This window comes from Lupinus angustifolius, chromosome LG15, assembly GCF_001865875.1.
Source record: "Lupinus angustifolius cultivar Tanjil chromosome LG15, LupAngTanjil_v1.0, whole genome shotgun sequence".
In the NCBI taxonomy this organism is placed as follows: Eukaryota; Viridiplantae; Streptophyta; class Magnoliopsida; order Fabales; family Fabaceae; genus Lupinus; species Lupinus angustifolius.
Window position 1 is genome coordinate 20,412,250 of NC_032023.1, and position 21,575 is coordinate 20,433,824.

The 21,575-nt window shown below is 33.2% G+C and overlaps 6 protein-coding genes across 7 annotated transcripts; 3 read left to right on the forward strand and 3 right to left on the reverse strand.

Annotated features, from left to right (window-relative positions):
• LOC109327958 lies at window positions 1,441–2,508 on the forward strand. The gene is made up of 4 exons (XM_019561145.1): window positions 1,441–1,579; window positions 1,724–1,842; window positions 1,926–2,053; window positions 2,347–2,508. The coding sequence occupies exons 1-4, from the start codon at window positions 1,528–1,530 to the stop codon at window positions 2,480–2,482; spliced, it is 435 nt and encodes a 144-aa protein (XP_019416690.1). The 5' UTR covers window positions 1,441–1,527; the 3' UTR covers window positions 2,483–2,508.
• LOC109327954 (isoflavone reductase-like protein) lies at window positions 4,082–6,160 on the forward strand. The gene is made up of 5 exons (XM_019561142.1): window positions 4,082–4,331; window positions 4,492–4,626; window positions 4,711–4,954; window positions 5,509–5,712; window positions 5,817–6,160. The coding sequence occupies exons 1-5, from the start codon at window positions 4,149–4,151 to the stop codon at window positions 5,981–5,983; spliced, it is 933 nt and encodes a 310-aa protein (XP_019416687.1). The 5' UTR covers window positions 4,082–4,148; the 3' UTR covers window positions 5,984–6,160.
• Window positions 7,202–7,809, reverse strand: LOC109327959. The gene is made up of 2 exons (XM_019561146.1): window positions 7,611–7,809; window positions 7,202–7,529 (listed from the first exon to the last, which is right to left on the reverse strand). Exons 1-2 carry the CDS (start codon window positions 7,720–7,722, stop codon window positions 7,288–7,290), a joined length of 354 nt encoding a protein of 117 aa, XP_019416691.1. The 5' UTR covers window positions 7,723–7,809; the 3' UTR covers window positions 7,202–7,287.
• Window positions 8,887–11,993, forward strand: LOC109327955 (gamma carbonic anhydrase 1, mitochondrial-like). Its single transcript, XM_019561143.1, has 5 exons — window positions 8,887–9,075; window positions 9,337–9,480; window positions 9,582–9,707; window positions 9,792–9,943; window positions 11,425–11,993. Exons 1-5 carry the CDS (start codon window positions 8,961–8,963, stop codon window positions 11,707–11,709), a joined length of 822 nt encoding a protein of 273 aa, XP_019416688.1. The 5' UTR covers window positions 8,887–8,960; the 3' UTR covers window positions 11,710–11,993.
• Window positions 12,505–16,115, reverse strand: LOC109327951 (abscisic acid 8'-hydroxylase 4). 2 transcript variants are annotated; one of them, XM_019561137.1, is made up of 9 exons: window positions 15,616–16,115; window positions 15,201–15,522; window positions 14,938–15,087; window positions 14,569–14,832; window positions 14,089–14,175; window positions 13,881–13,962; window positions 13,506–13,612; window positions 12,842–12,960; window positions 12,505–12,700 (listed from the first exon to the last, which is right to left on the reverse strand). In XM_019561137.1, exons 1-9 carry the CDS (start codon window positions 15,903–15,905, stop codon window positions 12,583–12,585), a joined length of 1,539 nt encoding a protein of 512 aa, XP_019416682.1. In that variant the 5' UTR covers window positions 15,906–16,115; the 3' UTR covers window positions 12,505–12,582. The 2 variants fall into 2 exon arrangements, with proteins under 2 accessions (XP_019416682.1, XP_019416683.1); XM_019561138.1 differs by having other exon boundaries at window positions 12,512–12,700; window positions 13,881–13,959; window positions 15,616–16,113.
• LOC109327953 (bifunctional nuclease 1-like) lies at window positions 17,346–20,897 on the reverse strand. Its single transcript, XM_019561141.1, has 11 exons — window positions 20,754–20,897; window positions 20,369–20,657; window positions 19,977–20,147; window positions 19,612–19,661; window positions 19,403–19,459; window positions 19,235–19,300; window positions 19,040–19,114; window positions 18,703–18,821; window positions 18,430–18,521; window positions 17,818–17,872; window positions 17,346–17,659 (listed from the first exon to the last, which is right to left on the reverse strand). The coding sequence occupies exons 2-11, from the start codon at window positions 20,637–20,639 to the stop codon at window positions 17,644–17,646; spliced, it is 972 nt and encodes a 323-aa protein (XP_019416686.1). The 5' UTR covers window positions 20,640–20,657; window positions 20,754–20,897; the 3' UTR covers window positions 17,346–17,643.

Sequence of the window (21,575 nt, forward strand, 5' to 3'; positions counted from 1 at the left end):
TTATATTTTATTCACATGTTATGATTGATTTGTGACAGAGAATGAGATAATATTGAAAAGATATGATCTATATTATTGGTGTTCTATTCCCAAAACCCTTCTTGTCCCCCTTCTATCTGTTGCTCCTAAAATCTATGCCCTTTTACTTTTGCTATATTCTTTTTAGAAAATAATTGCTGTAAGCAATATTCATTAATAAAAGTGATACATTGAATGTCTGGTAAATATAGAAACTAGAAAGTACATAATGTTTTCTTTGTTTAGGAAGAGTGTTTTTGGTTTAGTTACGAAATTATCTGATTATAATTATTTTAATGTAAAAAAGTCAACTTCAAAAAATATTTTTTTCCATCCAAAAATAGTCTTAGATAATGACTTAAGTTGTGAAACACCTTCCTCTACTTCAAATTACCATTTTGGATCAGCAACAATTGTTTTTCCTGAAAAAATAATATGAACCAAATAATAAAATGATTATATGAAACTCAATGTAGATGGTTTTGTAAAAGGCATTAACAAGCGTGTTGCGTGTGGAAGGTTATGGCACAAACAGTATGGATCTTTTGTGAAGGCATTCTCTTGTAGTAGTGGTTCATGTAATTCTGTGATGGCGGAATTATAGGCATTGTTCAATAGTTTAACGTTGATTAAAGGTTCAATTCCTGATAATAATATTTATTGGGAGAGACAACCAACAAACTTATAATCAACATGGACTCAAAGATTAGTATCCAACTTGTTGAAGACCTCTGTAATGAGTTTCTTCACTATCATGTACTTGTTTGCCGAAATTAGAGTTTTGATTAACACCAAATGGGTTATTCATCTAAGACACTTTTTTTTATAGAACAATAAGAAAGCATGATGAGGATAAAGATCTGTTATCCCAAACTCTATCCCAAATCACCAATCATATTATGCTATATCAATTAAAAAAATTAAATATTCACGACTTTATAAATTTTTGCTTCATTATGATTAGTGAGAAACAAGTTTCGGGACAGGTTTTTCCCCGTCCAACATGATGGTCCATTTTCTTTTGTCATCTTACATTCTCCATCCACTTCTTTCTTTCCTCTTCTACAAGTGAATAATGATAGAGGTGTATCCTTTTCTCATATTGTTCTATACTTTTAAATTATTGCATTTCTGATTAAATTGGACTTTCTATATTTATCTTGGTATTGTCTTCTTTCAAAATACACTCATTCTTATCCTAACAAACAAGATAGAATCAATCTTGATGATGTAGCCGCACTGTGTTTTCTGAATTCTGTGTGCTGCCTCAAGTATTTAATAATTTAATCCTACTTGAGTATATGTTACTCTCACCTTTTAAATTTGATCCTCCCACTATTCCATTTGCCACAATAAAAAATTACCAATGGATAAGAACGAAAAAATTCCTGAAGCTAACCCATTATATATATATATACATCGCATAAATCTATGATAAGAATACAAAATAAATTTTGCATTTAGTAAGGCTTTGTTGGTTAACTTAGAGAAAGAAAATACAGCAACATAATGGGTTCTCTTATGGCAGGATGGGACTCTTCTACGTTGGATCCTAAATCAGGTACACGTATAGTGTTTTAAATTGAAGTCGCGGTTACAGTTGTAATGTGAATTATTTTATAACTAAAATTATATTTTTAATATTGATGCGGTCTGATGCAATACGACACGATTAAGTTGTGTTAACATTTTTTTACTGTTTCAGCAAGAGTTGAAAGGAACCGGTCGCTGACAAAAGAAGAAATAAATGCTTTCTGGAGAACAAAGAAGGAAATAGAGGAAGAACACCTTAGAGCTGTTTCCAAATTATCAGAGAATATTCAGGTTTGAGACTAAGATATTGACACAGAAGAGTATAGAAAAAAAATAGGCACTAATAAATTGGCATATTTATGGACACTGAACAGGTCAGCAAATATAAGGAGATTGAGAAGTTTCATAAGTCAAGTACTACAGTGCCTTTGGCCAGCATAAAAGAGTCCTTAGATATGGATGTTAATACAAGTTTGGAGCAACTTATCAAGAAAAATGGCTGGTAAATCATCATATAAATAATCATAATTGCAAAACTAGTTATATCAGGTTTAATTGTTTGGAATTTGGACTCTTTAAACTAGTTTGTTGTATGAACTCAATTACATTGAGTCATGAATTTTTGTTTTACATGTGTTTAGAAAAAATATCTCCTGAGAGAGTTAACTCCACATATCTGTGAATATTCTCAGCTCGGACAAAAATTGCCTCAAATACGAGGATGCTTTTGGCAAAATCGAAAAAAATTACATTGGGTCATGAATTTTTGTTTTACATGTGTTTGGATGAATACAGGTGGACCAAGAGTAGCTGGGCATTCTTGAATGAACCTCCAATAATGGAAGCTGCTTCCAATAAGTATGCATCGCAGTTTCATGTAGCCAACTTGGGTTCATCAAATTTTAACACTGGAGGTGGAATTAACGTTTAATATGACTCTTCTCTTCTAAACCTATACAAATATATACACACACGAATGTAGTTGGAGTGATGGTTTATGTAAATATATTATATATGTTTGATGTTGTGTAAAATAAGTTAAAAAACAAAATGAAATAACAATTATATTTTTCTCTTTATGTTTACATTAACAGTTTTATTCTTAAACTACATGTAAAAATAATACTTCTCTTCATGTTTGGGTTGAACCAACGGTGGTAGGTATGCTAGGATTGTTGTTTGTTTCCACTCTTAATTACAGTGCTCGAAATCTTAGTATCTTCTGCACTTGTCTAGATACATTGAATATTCTTTGAATGTAACAAATCATTATCTTACCAACAACGTTCTAGAATGTAAAATTGTGAATAAAGAAAGCGCACCAAATGATAACCACTTCACTATCATACGTTTCACATCATTATCTGAATTGGACAAAAATAATGCACCCTCCCAACAAATTAAACAATTTGATCCACAACTTTAATTTATTAGAAAATGCAAAAGGAAACCCAAAGTTGCAGGGTACCCCACACGTTTGAAAGTGGGTGGAATAGACACCACTGTCCGTACTCACACTCACCCACTCCTTCTACATTGCTTTGAAATTAAGATTATTATCATTAGAGGGAATAAGCACCACTAAACTAACCTTATTGGGCCCACTCAACTACAATCACAATTTCGTCACTTTGCTTTGCTTTACAAAAACTAGTTTATAATTATGAAGTCTGTTTCTATATTTTAAATACGAGCGCATCTATTGTTTTATCACACTTTGTGCCACTTCATATATCATGGACTAATGGTTGATAAGAAAAATATTTAATGATTAAATTTTAACTTAAATATATTTTTTTGACAAATCATATACTCATGAAACATGGAGTGACACAAAGTATGAGACAACAGATGTGTATCCATTTTAAATAAGCTCATTGAGATTGTATTAAAAATTGATAGCTATCTAACATGTCCCTTATTCATTTTCTCAAATCTTTAAATATGCTACATCAAGATTATCAAAGTATGTATATAAACATGTATCCCATATACATCAATATATAACTATAAATCATAAATTACATCATTCAAACTAAAAACTATCACAATTATGTAATTGAAAATCACATAAGACATTAAAAAATTTAGAATAATTTACACTCTTAAGTGTCAATATAAGCTGAAGTGTTATTTTAAATGATAAATAACACATGAGAACTGAAATAACAATACACCGATAGTAAAAAGTCTTAATAGTTATATTAAGGTTAATCAATAAAACTTAGCTATGAAACTTATTAAAATTTATCAAATGACTAACATATGTGGCACTAACTATTACATTGATTAAATTAAAGAAAAAATGGGATATAAATTACTAAAACAATTATAATTTTAGAATGCTTTTCAAAAACTGCAACCACCCTCTATGTTTTGATCGTCAAGTAGTTATTCAGTTATTTTTACCTATTAAATAAACTATATAAACCAAATAAACCAAGCTTACCCTTGAAAAAACAGAATGCAGAACAAGGGTAATATGGTAAATGTAAATGGGTAACCTCGGTTGTTAAATAGGGCCAATGAATAAGTGTGAGGCTGAGAAAACGTGATCTACTTATTTCAAAACAGAATTGAGAGTAGTAATAGCATCCATGGCAGAGAAGAGTAAGATCTTGATAATAGGAGGAACGGGGTATATTGGTAAATATATAGTGGAAGCAAGTGCAAAGGCTAGCCACCCCACTTTTGTTTTGGTCAGGGAATCCACACTTTCTGATCCGGCTAAGGCTAAAATCATCCATAATTTTAAGACCTTGGGTGTTACTTTGGTGCCCGTAAGATATCTTAATATTATTTATCCTTTTACTTCTATTATTATATTCCTACATGAATAGATGGTCGATTAGAGTAACCACAATAATTGTTCTTAACGTTAAAATAAGAATATTCGTGACATAGATGTATTAAATATGGTGTGGAATGGCAATGTGACAGGGTGATTTATACGATCATGAGAAGTTAGTGAAAGCGATAAAGGAAGTGGATGTGGTGATTTCAACGGTGGGTCATTTACAACTTGCTGATCAGGGTAAAATAATTGCTGCTATTAAGGAGGCTGGTAATGTTAAGGTTGTTGTTATCTTCACCTTTGTTTTTAAAAACAACTTTTTTGTTTGTTTAAATTTGAAACACAGGTTTTTGTTTGTTTGGCAGAGATTTTTTCCATCAGAATTTGGAAACGATGTGGATCGTGTGCATGCTGTGGAGCCAGCAAAAAGTGCTTTTGGTATTAAAGCTCAAATTCGGCGAAGTATTGAAGCTGAAGGGATTCCTTACACTTACGTTTCTAGCAACTGTTTTGCTGGTTATTTTCTCCCCACATTAGCTCAGCCAGGTGCCTTTGCTCCACCTCCACCCAAAGATAAAGTCATTATCTTGGGCGATGGAAATCCCAAAGGTAAGTTACTCTTACCATCTACAAACATAGATCAAATATTACCATAATCCAAGGGTATCACATTTTCTGTTTTGAGCCCATCTAATACAGTCATGTGAATAAAAGAAATTTTTTATAAACAAAAAATAATAAAAAGTAAATTGATCTGATAGATGAAATGAGACACCATTTGTGAGAAGTGATTTATGTCCACTATCTACCTACAGATGGAGATTATATGTCTCCAATGATGTCTCATTTCCTATCCGAAACCAATCATATATTGACACATGGATAAAAATAATTTTTTTTAAAAACTGTTGGGTTTATTCAAGTGTGAAGTCATGGATATGCGTGGAGAGGTGAAAGAGTTTATAAGTAGGAAGAGCCCATGAAACTGGTGTCTCACTTGTGACTCTTCGCTCTTCCCATGTCCATGTAACAACGGAACTCCCCGGTGGTTGGAGGCTTCTGTCTGGTCCATCTGCCTGCTGAGTCTAATATGCAACAGTAGCATCCAATATTATTTATTGTACATGTGTTGTAATTTGCTCTTTTCTCTTTAATATGTGTAGCAATTTTCAACAAGGAAGAGGACATTGGAACCTACACTATTAGAGCTGTGGATGACCCAAGAACATTGAACAAGGTTCTCTACCTCAGGCCACCTCACAACATTTACTCATTCAATGACCTTATTGCCTTGTGGGAGAAAAAGATTGGCAAGACCCTCGAAAAAACTTTTGTTTCAGAGGAGAAACTTCTTAAGGACATTGCAGGTCTTTACATATATCCTTAATTCATGCAAAATAAAAATTATGCAAATTTATTATATCTAGCTAGGTAGTACATTATTCTGAATATTACTTCTCTTTTCATGTAGAGTCACCTATTCCAATCAATGTGGTTTTGTCAATCAACCACTCAGTGTTTGTGAAAGGTGACCATACCAACTTTGAGATTGAACCATCTTTTGGGGTTGAGGCTTCTGAGTTGTATCCAGATGTCAAATACACCACAGTGGAGGAATATCTTCAGCAATTTGTTTGAGAATTATTAAAAAAGAAGGGTGCACACTCTTGCTTTGTCATTGGACAAATAAATAATTTGAGTTGTTGCTTTGGAGTTTGATGTTGTAACTGATCCTCCTTTTATGCTTCTTATTTACTATGTATGCAAACTTGTTAATGTTTTATTATCTTAATGAAAAAAGTGGTTTTATGCCAATTAGTCTTCTGCTAGTGTTTTCAAGTGGTTTCGGGTTTGAGGTTTTTTATATGGAAAATGGGAGAGTTTGCCTCACATACCCATGAATGTTCCCGACTCAGACATGATTGCTTTCAGTGCGATGATACATATGAAAAACAAAAAAAATTGATTTTTAGACATAAAACTTTCACAAAATACATATGAATTATGATAGTGTACGTTTTGGGATGGAACCTTAATAAAATAGAGATGAAAAAAGTTGTTTGTATAAAATAACCTAACATGACTGAGCATTAGGAGCCAAACTCCTCTCCATTACCGTAAAGGTGAGTTAGTGAAAAATATATAGAAAATAAAAAATAATGACATTTTTATTTTATTATTTTAATTGTTATTATATTTTTGTCTTTAAAAATATACTAAAAACCTAATTATCCTCTCCGGTAATGGAGATGAGTCTGATTCGAACATTAGATAGGAAACACGCCCTGTGGATGAAAACACATGAACAGAGTTGCAGAGATGCTTTGTTTTTTTGTCTTAGACCAATTTGCATTTTCAATTCACAGGGACACGACAATGTTAGATAATAGATCCATGGACAGTGAGATTCAAGTACATTAGCTTAAATCTGTTGTCACTCACAAGTCTCTGGAAGGATTATAGGAATCAAAACTTGATATGCTCAAGGTCCACACTTTGATTTGCCAAAAAATGTAAAGTTATTAATTCTCCTACAGACAATTCACATAAGTATTAATATAACAAATGTATTTTAATGATTAGAGAAAATAATTCATCTCTTTATATCATGAGATATTTTATTCTCTTAAAATATACTCTCATTTTTTTATCCTTTGCTGGAGGCAAAATTGAGTCACGCAAGAAGCATCGTCAATAAGGATCACTGGGCTCTATACTTTTACTAGTGAGAAGAAATATAATTGCTAACCAACCCAAACCAACCAATCTCTATCAATTCAGATGACATATTTACAAATTCATGAAAAACGATGGATATAAAAATTCATGTACTTAAATAATAAATATTTGTGGCAAAGTAATTTCTTTGAAAAATATTACATTATTGTAATAATTCACCATCTATGATTTGCCCTACGTGCATCAATGTAAGAGATCCAAAGTCAATGAGTATTCTCATCAACTACTTGTTTATTCAACTTGGTCATAAGAGTATGATTATTATGAAGTGAGTTTGGTCTTGTACTAGTTTCCAATGATGGAGTTGGTTCTGGTGCTGGTGTTGAGGCCAGTTCCTCTTCAACCATCACTGATTTGGGTAGTGGCTGTGGCAATGTTCTTATGATATTATTCTGTGTGTACCCGAACATTCTTCTCACCTTCATTCCCTCACTTATATAATTACCTGCAAGAGAACAGAAACAAGAGAATTACAAGTCATAATCATAATCACTTATATAGTTAGCAGTTTGTTAAATATATTTACCATTTAAATTGATGTCGGCTTTTGAATTCTCTGATAAGAGAATAAGAGTTGGTGTGATGATTGTAAGAAGAGCCCAGACTAAGAATATTGGAACTAGAGTTCTCTCACTCATTTCTTGGCAAAACTAGAACAATTTGATTGGCATCAAGAGATTTAGCTGGCCATGTTTAACGATAATTGCAATCAAGATATAGAAAAATATGACCTACTACTCAATTTGATTGGATTATAAAATTATATATATATATATGGTAGAGTGAAGATTTTAACAACTAAACCAGTGAAAAGGTTTCTCGGTTGTTGGATGGTTGTTCCTACCATTGATATTTCTTGGCAGTTTATTCCGGTTGGTTTATAAGTGTATTAGATATGCGGGGAGGAGTGAAAGAGTTTATAAGAAGGAAAAACCCATGAAATTAATGCCTTAAAGTTTTGATTCAAGATGTAGTGTCTTACTTGTGGCTCTTCACTCGTGTCTCACTTGGTTAGAGCCTCCCCAATCACAGTCTGGTCCAACAATTCCAAAGTCAGAATCTGTCGTGGCTTTATACAATTGGGACTGGTTTTAGGATTATGTATCTCACAATACTTTATATAAGTCCACCCACTCTTGTTGATGTTTACTTTCCAACTAGCAGGTTATTATGCTGCACTAATTTTATATTATAATCATTATATTTCAACAAGAAGTTGGTAGTAAATACTATTTGTGCATAACTCCTTGTAATCATGAGCATTTTTCTTCTACATGAGCTCTAACTAACCGCAGACACGATGACAATTTTTACAAACGTAAAATATACTGAATTCTCTCCAACTTAAAAATCCTATTCTAACTATTGTGCTCAAGTTATTGCATCTAGTTTGCTGGCCTGATTTGGCCAGGGAACATGTTTTTTTGTACTACTAGAAATATTTTTACCTTTTTGGGTAAAAAATTAATCACTTTCAGGGTTCGTGGCTGCATTTCTCAACAAATATTGCTCACAGGAATCCATTGATATCTTGTACCACCACTAAACCAATGTGTTGTGGTACATGAACATGCTTTGAAATAGGTGATAGAATATTCCACAAATAATTTTACTAGAGGAAAGAACATATACACAGTCAGCAAATAAATAAGCAAAAAGTATTTTAGAAATGGGCTAAATCAAAACGAAGAAGATTCACTGAGCGAAGAGGCTAGCCCATCCCAGCCCATCCCAGCCCAATTGGGCCCATTTAGAAAGGTGTGTTAGGCGAGAAACCCCGTTTTACCCTCCATCTAAAGCGGGATGTAGAATTGTGTGTTTGTTTGAGGGTGAGGTGGAATAGAGAAGGAGAGAAGAAAGTAAGAATCGAAGAGAAATGGGAACTCTAGGGAGAGTGATATACACCGTTGGATTTTGGATTCGTGAGACAGGCCAAGCCGTTGATCGCCTTGGTTCTCGTCTTCAGGGCAATTACTACTTCCAAGAGCAGTGTTAGTCTTTCTAGAATCTAGATCCCATTTTCTTCCTTTAGTTTATGTAAACGCCGTCGTTTTTCCTTCGATCGTATTTGTCATAGATTGTTCTTATATTTGATTCTAATTTCATTTCCGATGAACTCGTTTCTAAGAATTGGAATTGCTTAACATGTAATATATACAAGGGAATGATTAATGTGTTATATTCACTGTTTTGCCATTCTTCCATGTAATGTAATATTGTATGAAGTAATATTTTGTTGTTGTTTTGTTTAGTGTCTCGGCATCGAACTCTGATGAACATATTTGATAAGGCTCCTTCTGTTGATAAAGATGTATTTGTTGCGCCAAGTGCTTCCGTCATTGGTGATGTTCACATTGGAAGAGGCTCATCAATTTGGTATGGATCTGTCTTGAGAGGTAAGCAATTCCCCTTCATCAATTACATGTGAATGCCGAGTCTCGGTGTTGTTGATAATGATATACATGTAAATCGTGTCTGAATTTCACTTTATGAATAGGTGATGTTAATAGCATCAGTGTTGGAAGTGGAACTAACATACAGGATAATTCCCTTGTTCATGTTGCGAAGTCAAATTTAAGTGGGAAGGTGTTGCCTACTATTATTGGGAATAATGTTACTATAGGTCAGTCATATTTTACTGTTGTCATCAATGCTGCTATGTTCTATCCTTAAACGGGAGTTTATGATAAAAAGTTTTACTGATCAGGTCATAGTGCTGTTATACATGGTTGTACTGTTGATGATGAGGCGTTTGTTGGTATGGGCGCAACGTTACTTGATGGTGTTGTTGTTGAGAAAAATGCTATGGTGGCTGCTGGAGCACTTGTGAGACAGAATACAAGGATTCCAAGTGGTGAGGTAAGTTTGTGGGTTTGTGCTGTTTGGCCTATCAAGTTAATGAGATTTAGGATTATGTTCATGTTAATCTGAATATTTCTTTACGATTTTTTACCATCTTTTTGGGACACATGGAGTAATATTATTGTCATTGAGTTAGCATACTCCACCGGTTACTACGCACTACTAATCCTATTGAGGGAAAGATGGTAGGGTCACAGCTAATATGATTTGGACATGTGAGTAAAGGACTCGTAGAAGTCCAGTTAGAATGGTTGATTAGATGTTGCAGATAGCCCAATAATTAAATGGAGAGGAAGAGCAAGAAAAACATTTATTAGAGCCATTACAAAAAGATCTAGACCTAAATGGCTTTTTGGATGGTTTGGCTTCTTAGAGGACACAGTGACTTGGTTTGATCCACGCATACGGTCCCAAATAGTTGGAGGGCTTTGCTTCTTGTTGTTGGTTGTTGTAATTTTCATGAAATTTTAGATTTTCCATTGTAACTTGGGTCATTTATAATAATTATTGTGGAATGGAGATCTTATAATATGGATATGCCTTAAAAACATTCTCAAGGGTTTGTTTTTGTCAGTCTTTTTTAATGCCTTTTATTGTGTCGGGAGCACATCTGCTGTCCAAAAAATGTCACATTTTTCTGGTATTACCAATGGCAATTTTTTTTATCTAAGTTAAAATTTTAATAATTACATGTTTTTCTGAGCAATTACAATAAGTGACACACTTTTTGGGAGAACAGAGGTACTCACCCTGCTGTTTGGCACTCTTTTGTATCAGCACTATTACCCTATCACCATGGCATGTACAATAAAAACTATAAACCTAATTTCTATTATGCGGTATAACTTTGGTTCTAAACCTTCTTTCGGCTAGACTCTCTAATCCAGAATATCAGACTACATTTATTTAAATGTTACATAGAAACCTTTGAATGGACTCAGGTTAGGTACTTTTGTAAGACTGGACTAGGTTAGGTACTTTTGTAGGACTGGACTCAGGTTAACCTTTATATTTGAGATTTAGACTCATTAAAAAGTGAGGTGGATTGTAGAGATTAAACTTTAGAATCTGTAGATTGTAACAGCTGACGAGAAAATTAAAGTGGATTCACACATATCCATCATTTACTCTTTAGTTGCTTGTATTTTATAAAAAGGTTAACAGTTTATTTTCTTATTAATGGATATTGTTAATGAGTTTCACTCTCTCAAGTGTACCTCTTAATTTTGAGTATCCAAGCCCTAATATGTGTATGTGATTTTAGTTCAAAATGATAGTCTTCATTCATAGAATATTTATCATATTCATAGGATGAAAAGTGAAAACCATTCCTTTGTCATGCTTTTATTTTTTGCTTGGGCTAGATATTTAAGTTGTAGTGTATTAGTTAAGCTGCTCTTCTCGAATGTTTGCTATAATAATCCATGATTATAATCACAACCTTTTTTTATAGGCACGAGCTTTTACACATTTTGCAGGTTTGGGCAGGAAATCCGGCGAAGTTCTTGAGAAAGCTCACTGATGAAGAGATAGTTTTCATCTCCCAATCAGCCATAAATTATACTAACCTTGCACAGGTTCATGCAGCTGAAAATTCAAAGTCTTATGATGAAATTGAGTTTGAGAAGGTGTTGCGAAAGAAGTTTTCGCGTAAAGATGAGGAGTATGACTCTATGCTAGGTGTTGTTCGTGAAATCCCACCAGAGCTTATCCTTCCTGATAATGTCCTACCTGATAAAGCCGAAAAAGCTCTTCAAAAATGAGGGTCTTTTAAAGCAGTGTTTTCAATTCCAATCTTGAAATAGCTTCAAGGGATATTCTTGTTTTGTTCAAATTCATGGAAGGGGAATTATTTTCATTCCCAATAATACCAGACATTTTCAAGGGTTAGAAACTTAGAATTATGACTCTTTCCTGGTTAAGGAAGCAATTGCTGCGTTAATATTTCAAACTTTGTTCTCTACGTCAGGAAAGGCAAGTTCCATGTAGGACCTTGTATGTCCATTTTCTGTGTTTGATGTATCAATGCAAGTTATTTCACAATGAACCATTTATTTATAATCTTAATGGATAATGGTTGTTGCTTAAAATGTAAGTGGGTGACACAGAATTTAAACTATTTAGAAAAAAAGTATAGTCTAATGACTGAATAAAGATTATAATTATAGTGTATGAAGTTTTCTTTATATTATCATTATTATGTAGCTTGATTAGCTTAGAGTAATAATGTTGAAAATCTATTGTCTATAAACGTAAATTCTTTACGTAACACTTGAACTTCAAAATCTCAGATAGAGATAAAAGATAATACCTTAACCAGGATGAAGATAGAGACACTGTTAATTTTATCTTAAAAATATTGGTGTATACTACTTTAATTCGTTAAAAATGCTTTTATAAATGTCAAATAGTTTACCATATACATATAAGAAGTCATTGCAATATTACAGGACATGTGAATGAGCTAGACACTTGTTAATTACCACAAACCCTTAGTTTGGGAGTTGGATTTTGGAGGGGAAGGAAAAACTTCAAAGTCACTCACAAGTGTATTTCATGACTCCTAAACTTTCTTTTCCCTTCATTCCCTTCCAAAATTCATTACTCATCTGAATTGCTTGCATTGTATTATCATATCATATAGTTTTGCATGTGTCCTTCTTCATTGATGTCAAACGTACCGGACACCCACTTTTAAGTTTTGTAAAAAGAGCCCATTTCTGAATACTTGAATCCGAATCAATCACCTTCCACCTGAATACATTCATCACAACCATTTCATTATTTTAGCATTTTACTAAATGGTTTCCTTAGCTTCTAGAATATTCACCCATACACAAAATAAGCTTCTTAACCAAAATTAAGTTAATGTGATCAATGATAGAAAGTACACACTTGTAAGTGGTGATGAGACGGTGGAGAAAGACCAACAACATTGCTTTAGCCATGTTCTTCCCTAGGCATGTCCTTGCTCCCATTCCAAAAGCTAGGAAGCTATATGGTTTTGACTCATCCTGTTTGAATTTAATGTGATTTGTGAATATTTGGATTTCATTGTAACACATAGTCGGATATATGATATATCCAGTGTTTTAAATTGCGGTCACGATTGCGGTCGCGGTTACTGTAATTGTGGTCATTGCCGGCCTTGCAAAGCGAATTGTGACCTTTGCGGTGTGAATTATTTTGTGAGTAAAAACATATTTTTGACATTGATACGGTCTAATGCGGCCTGAACGGTCTAAATATGGTTCGATACGGTTACGTTGCGGCATGTTGTCGTCGCATTACTGTGAATCGGTATCACACCACAATTGTGTTGTGATGCGATTATAGTGATCACCGTAATCACAATATTGCAGTCGTATCACGTGATATCCTCCCCAGTTTGATACACCGGATATATCATTAGCAATGCTAGAAATTTTATGATATAAAAATGAAACCCATAGTGAAAGTCTAAAACCCCACAATTTACTTTTTGTTTTTCATTTCCAATTATAATATTGCATGGAAAAGAATGAAAATATTTACAAAAATGTTTATGGGGTAAACTTACAGAAAATCTTGAAGGATTGAACACATCAGGATCATTGTGCACAATAGGATCAAGGTGTATTGATCTAGCATCAATATTAATGTTCCACCCTTTCTTGATTTTAAATCCTATACAAGTAAACCATTAAGCAATTATATGGATGAAGTTTTCCATTCAAATTAGAGAAAAAGATGTATACGCTGACATCATAAGAAATTGTTATATTGTTACTGTATCATCCACCGTTCATTTTTCATTATTATTGACTTTTAAATAAAAGTAATGTAAATGAATGGTGGATGATACATTGACTGTGTATACCTACGTATTACACTCTTCAATTTATTCCTAGTACATACACATGTTGAAATATAATATAAATATATATACAGGAACCTTCAATATCACAGTCTTGGAGTGCTACTCTAGGAAACCATTGCACTACAGATGCCATCCTTAAAGCTTCTTTTACAACCTGCTTTTGAGCAATTAATTTGTTATCACAGATAAGCAAAGTTATTGGTTTGTACTCACTACTAAATTAATTTGATGAATGTGTTAGTGCATTACATAGAAATGCAAGTGTGCAACAAATAATACACACCTTAGAAGCATATTGCATCTCATTAAGAGCCTCTAGTGTTAGATATCCACTTCTTGTGCCCTTTTTGTCAATCTGAACTTGCTCCTTCTATTTAATCAACATAACATAGCAGCTTCAATACCAAGAAAAAAGTGTTGAAAGAACAATTGTAGCATGCAAGAAACCCCTCTTACTATGGGTCATTTGCATAAAACCCCTTGTACTTCAAACTCACCAACATAATCGATTCCTTAAGGTAATCAAATATTACACATCAGTGTTTATTGACCCTTTTTTAATGCATAGAAAATTTCTTATAAAGAGTCAATACTCAATAAGCATGGTTTAGTGAGTTTCAGAAGTTTTGTAGATAGATTTTGAAGCACAATAGTTTTCTGCACATGACCCATAATTGAATGAAATTTGTTGCATTTTGTCCAAAGATCAATGTTGAAACACAAAATATGAACTACAGTAATAACACTATAAAAATTCACCAACCATAAGCTCATTAAGAACCTCTTGATTCTCATCCACAAATTTAACCATCCATGTCATTGCATTTGCTACTGTATCTTGCCCTGCAATCATCATAGTTAAGATATTATCTTTGATCTCTGTATCTGTTAACTTTGGGACTTCATCCTCCTTCAATTTATCATCATTTTCTAAAAGCTGTTGAAGGAAATCTACACGGCGAGTTCCTACTCCGCTTCTTCTTTCACTGATCTCTTTCTCCAACATGTCCATAATCTTTTTTCTAGCCTGCATTAAAGCATTATCACCCGAATGCTTAAATTACCATTTTAGCTGTCTGAAACAGAATTTGTATCAACTACTTATAGTGAAAGCGATAAAAGTACCATTTACCTTAAGGCCTTTGTAAAATCTTGTACCTAGTAACCTCAAGGGAAAAGAAAGCATTGCATCACATATACTAGAAACTTCCTTTTGCATCACCATTAATTCATAGCTACTCTCTACGCTTATCAGCATCTTGCACATTGCCTTACAAGCCAGCTTCATTACAAACCAGTATCAATACAGTCACAAATTAAGTTATCGGTTATATATATATCGTTTTTGCTTGCTAAACAAATAATAGTAATAAATGAATATTGATTGCATTGCACCTTCAGTGTTTCATCTTGTATAACTACAATGGATCCACATGACCAGCTACTCATAGCTTCAAGAACCATTGCATCAAACAATTTAACGAAGGAAGACAAAGAAGCTGTCGAGAACAAACTGAAGAGACGACAGCGAATGAGTTTGTGATGTTGCTGAGCAGCACAGAGCAAGCTATCGGATCCAACTAGTTCTGCTATTGATTTTATGTACTTCTTTGAGAATTTTCCTCCCTCGTTGTTTAGAATCACTTTTGCTGACTCTGTCCTCGAAATAAAAACATGTGTTTCCCCAAACAACTTTGTCTTGAAGTAATTTCCATATCTGAAAACACACTCAAGTTCATGTCAATTTTTTATAATCAAACAATCTCATCTAGTTCAGATGAATATTATTGAGGATATACGTCTTACATACCGAAGGCGGCGAACTCGAACAAAATCATAGACCCCTTTGCTGCTATTAATAGCAGCCATGAATTGCAATGTCTCTCCTACAAACACTAATCCTCGATTTCCCGGAATGCTCATAGTTGCTTTGTTCTTTTTGCACCAAAGTCTCAACACTTTTTGACATAATAAAAATAGCATGAGGAGAACAACATGGTAGGAAATATAAGGATGCTCCTTTACCAATTGGGAAAGCATTTTGGTTCCTCTCCCTCTTTGGTATCTTGTTGAATAAGCAACACTCCTAGTACTACACATATATATAATAACATATTTGTTCTTGTTTACAATAGATTACAAATTGAGAATTACCTCAATATTGACGTGAGAGGGAAGTGTACGGTTCAGAAAGTTGATATGGCCGACATGCACTTGAGCGAATTTTGAAACATTGAGCTTAATTCCACTTTGAATTTTAAGTGGGACAATGTTAACCCTTTTCTCAAAATTACCGCGAAATATTTGATAAGAGTCAGACTCCTCTGCATTAATGGAAAACGAAGTGCAATAAAAAAACAAAGAAAAAATAATATATATCGACATTTGTATCCTTTTTATTTTAAATGAGATTACATTTTTACTCTTAAAATATAAAGGAAAAAGTCATTTATATTTGTATGTAATCATTATATGTAATCACCTTTCATAATGGTCCCAATCACATGTAAACATACAAACATACATTGTTAATGGTCAAATATAAACTTCGGTTAATCATATTCATGAGTGGTTCCATTTTTTACGGGCTTTAGGCAACTAGAACCACCACCAACTTGATTAGATTTTTGGTGAGCACCATCACTTATTTATTTATGCAAAAGTTGATAGTGTTGTTTAATGTTTTGCTATGCTTTATTTCGTGGCTTTAATTTAGGTGTTATCCAACGGTTCAATTTGATTGTGGGTGGGAGGTTGATTGATTTATTCAGCAAGCTAAGTAGTAGTATTTTTATGGGAACTAATGGAATCAACCCATACTTACTATGATTGATTTATTCTGCAAGTAGTGGTAATTTTATGCGAATAAATTCAACCACCTACACTCACTAGTGACGTCAAAAATATAAATTTAAAGCATGGCCAATTGGATGGAGATCACTTGTCCTAAATAGTGTTTCAAGTCAATCAGATGGCTCAATTTTATTATTTTTTGCTTTTAAATTTTTTTATTTTATTCACATATTAATATATGATTGGCTTGAGATAGAGAATAAGACATCATCGAGAATAAGCGATTCTATTCCCGACCAACTAGCTAATAAAGGAATAAAAGATGTTTCAGATGATGTAGGGAGGCACATTAAGGTGGATAGTAAAAATAAGGCAGTTCATAAGGGGGAGATGTACCCAACCCTACCACTTGGAATTTGAACATTAGTTAACTATAATCAATATGAGGGGGAACTTTTTAACATAATAATTATAGTTAACCACCAAATAAAATTAGTTCTTCATTCTTTCATCGTTATTATGTTGGAAGATCTTCATCCATGGGTTACAACATTCCTCCATGGATTAAGAGGAAGAAGCGCATAAGTAGGCTTAACACCACATCTTGACCCAAAACCTTAAGGCATTAGGTCTATAGGTACATCCACTTATATACTCTTTAACTCATCCATTTTTGCCCAATGTGAGACTTCTTCATTCACACTTGGAATACCCAATGCATATAAAAGGCATAGGCATGGAGAAAAGTGGAAACAATTATTTAATTAGCAATTTATTGAATCATCCCAGATTGTTTTTGACACAGTAAAACACAACACAAACATCAGCAACATGCTGTGCTCCCTGGATGAACAACAATACATATTAACACTACTCGAGGATTCAGGGAAACAAATTTCTTATGATGCCTTAGCAATAATGTTTACACATATATACAAATATTTACAAACATATTAGGCTGTATACGTAGGAAGAAGTAGAGATATTACAACTATCTGTTCTACCAATTCCCATTGGCATGCTAATGTTGGATTGTATATACAATTTAAAGTGTCCAGGATCTGCAACAAAACAAAGCTTGTCAACTTGATATGAAATTGTCCAAGAGAATGGAGAAAGACAGGAAGAAAGTTCTAAGTTTGAGTAAAAGGAATCAGATGGAGATATCTTGTGACAGGGTCAGACATTGTGAATTTGTCATATGAAATAAGATGCATACCTGTTATTCGTGTTTTTTTCGGCCCTAAGTTGATTAAGTTTGTCCCTCCATAAAGCTGGTGTTGCATCAGAAACATGAGATGTACAAGTACTAACATTAGAGGAAGTAAAAGGTATGATGTAGTCCATGCAAAATGTAATCTTACAAAATTTACATCCCTATTCAATATATGTACAGAGGAAAAATCACTTAACTACAGAACTGAAGTGGAATCCAGGAACATATTAAACTTCACAAAGATAAGAAATTAAGATTAAAATGAATCCTATGATTATATAATTTAAGTGACTTTATCTACAACAGGTTTTGTATAACTACAAATGCTAGGACATATGCAATTACATTACCAATTCATTTTGATTTCAAATGATGAACCTGTTAAATTTTATAAAGATGATAATGGAAAACTACAAGTTCACTGCTCCAACTGTTTAGGGTGATAAGATCAAACTACTGCTGCAGACTATGGTCAATTAGATAGTGATTAGCACAAGCTATCATCATAATTAACATTCAATGATCTTTTGTCATATATCATGTATAATACAGAGGAGAATGAAATACCTCAATATCTCAAAATCCAAAACTCGATACAAGAGATAAAATAATTACCAGCATCTTGATAGCGCTCTTCAACAACAGCTTTCAACATGTTGTGCAAAAGGTCGAACTCCTTGGTTTCGGTACAAGGTTTACCACTTGGTCTGCAACAATGTCACTTTATGTTAATAATTGCCTTTCGCAGTTGGAAAAAATGTTAGCAATGAGACAGATTCGAAGACTTCTTTTTTATTAAAAAAAAAAAGAAGTAATGTTAAGAACAGAAAGTATGGACACTACGGTCGAGTCATATTGCCTCATAATGTATTTACTTCACAAACCTACCGGTCCAGTTCTGTAAATAATAAGCCATCTGAACCAGGTGACTGTGTTAATAATTTGCCTGATTCAATCACTCTCATTCCATCACTGTATGCCAAGTACTTGTTGACTTGTATTGGCACCTACAGCATTGGTGCAACAGTTAAACCTCTGATAAAGAAGTTGTAATATAACAAAGATTCGGAATTCAATCTAAAACTTTCAAGTTTAATAATCGCATTATTTGCCAAATCATTCCAACATTGAATCCAAGGCACTATGAAACTTGGAAAATACGAGAATGTAGTATGCTGCAGATGATGGTGTATTTATGTAATAGAATTTAAAGTTTACCATTTACCTGGCATCTCACTGCAATGTTGATAGCATCTGAAGGTCGAAGATCAAAACTCATGCATTCTGCCTCATTCCCAACCTATATCAAATATAAGTCATACTGTCATACAACACTTTGAATGCAAAAAATATTATTGTGTCTTTATTCTTTTATTTCATTGAGGGTGAGAATGAGGAAGAGTTCAAAGTTAGTAAATGCCTTGGAAAGGTATAACTGAGCAAAATATGATTCCCTAACTCTCTTAGTAACTCTAACAACTCTAACCTGCATAAGCAATAGAGTACATAATTTGATTATTAATATCATCACAAATTCACAATACAACCATGATTATAAGTGAGAACATAAATATAAACAGAGCCATACTTCATATCCCATTTTGTCAACCATCTCCTTCACTACTTGATATAAAGTAGGCCTAGCCTGATTCAACAACCAAAAAAGTTAATATTCATGAGCATATGCTACACAGAAACAGATGGTTCACTAATAATTGTAATACATTAAATAAGTGTCATGGTACATTTGAAGTTTGAGGGTAGCATCATGGAATTTAATTGAGAAAGAAGACATACTATTTGAACATTGCGTATTGCTGCCATTAGTAACACACTTGGCATCTCCACTGCAAACAAAAATGCAGATGTATAACAAATGGGAAAGATTTATAATAATCAAAATAAAAAACAAGGCCAAAGAAATAACGTTAAGAGAAAAAGATGTATGTAGTGACATCGTAAGAATTTTTTACACCCTGATAGCATCATCCATCATTCATTTTTAATCATTATTGACTCTTAAGTAAAAGTAATACAAATGAAGGTGGATAATAACTGACTGTGTATAAATCTTTAACCCATCGATGTATAGATATTAAACTCTAAGGTTATATATATATATGCTACAATACTATATAGTATAGAGTGAATAAGAGACATACAAACAATAATGGGGAGAAGTAAATCAGTCCCATCCTCCATCTTCAAAACAATAGCAGGATGAGGTGCATAATCTGGAAGAATTCCACCATGAGGGTTGTTATGAATGCATTTTAACTGTCTACCATCCCTCATCTTTATCATGAAACCTTCTGCTCCACTCTTCACCTCAACTATACAACAATACAACAAAATCACACAACATATATCTACTCTTTCATAACCTAGTTATATTATATATGAGAACAAGTAAGTTATCCGTGCATTCGCTCGGGCCTGTATTTTTTTTACATATGGTTAATATTATGTGCATTTGCATGATTATGAGCACACATGTTATCCGTGTATTCGTATGGTTAACAACCCGTGTTATATATAAGAATTAACAACATACCAGCTTCAAGAACACTAGAATTAACATAGTCTTCATCTTTTTCATTAAAATTTTCAGCCATACTTCCAGTGCCATTTGAGGATGAGTTGAAACTGCAATACACAGTATTGTTGCACTTTCTCATGTTTAAATTGACCTTAATTTTGGTAGAAGTGAGTCCAAGAAATTGAGTTCTAATACACGTAGCGTTGACTGGTCCAATCATAGGAGGAACAGTGCATAACCCTCCTACTTTGGGGGAAACTACAATTGGTCCTTTCAAACAACCCATTCTATATATTCTCAGAACCTACAACACAGTTTTACAAACTTGTATTTATAAGAAATAGACATATCTCAAATTATTATTCATATGAAATGGATTAATTGAAAATCGAAATCAAACCTTTTGTTGAGATGATTCGATCACCGATTTGCTTTTGATTTCACCGACTGCAGAATTTAACAGGGACAATTTAATTTATTTATTTATTACTGGTAGAGAGAGAAAGAATAAAAGATCGTATAGAAATGGAAAAGGGAAATAGAAATGAGAGTGGGAGCGAGGAGTGTAGAGATGGGATAAGAGAAGAATGATAGTATAGAATGTAAAAAACAACGATCTCCATTAATAGATAAATAATTATTTTTACTTTTTATTCATATTTTTAATAATAAAAATGTGATTTTTATGATAAATAAAAGAATAAAATATCATTATATATTATTTTTTGTGTATTATTTTGTAGTACTTGTTTTTCCTGTTAATCTTGTTTAAATGGGTAGAGATCAACGATAAAGCATAGCCCACCGCTTTCAACAGCATCAGATAATGTACACGGAAAATCACTCTTATACCCCTATGCTCTTACTAATCCAATTTTTTTTAATTATTTTTGGGAGTAATTTTTGGAGAGTATTTGAAGTTTTTATTTTTCATTCATCCGGTTGGTAATATTTTTTTTACGGCAATTATTTCAACCTCCTTAATTATACACAACAAAAAAATACATGTCCACACGCATGATTCAGTGATTCACCACGCCATTGGGCGAATAACGATGGTCCATAAGGATTTCTAAGAGTAAGAATTTCTCCATTAATAAAGATACTAAGTACATAATTTTACATGTATGTCATATAGTTAAGAATTTCTCCATTAATATGATATTGTTTTATTTGTTTTTCATAGTATTTATCTCTCTTATTCCATTATTCACTTTGTCAT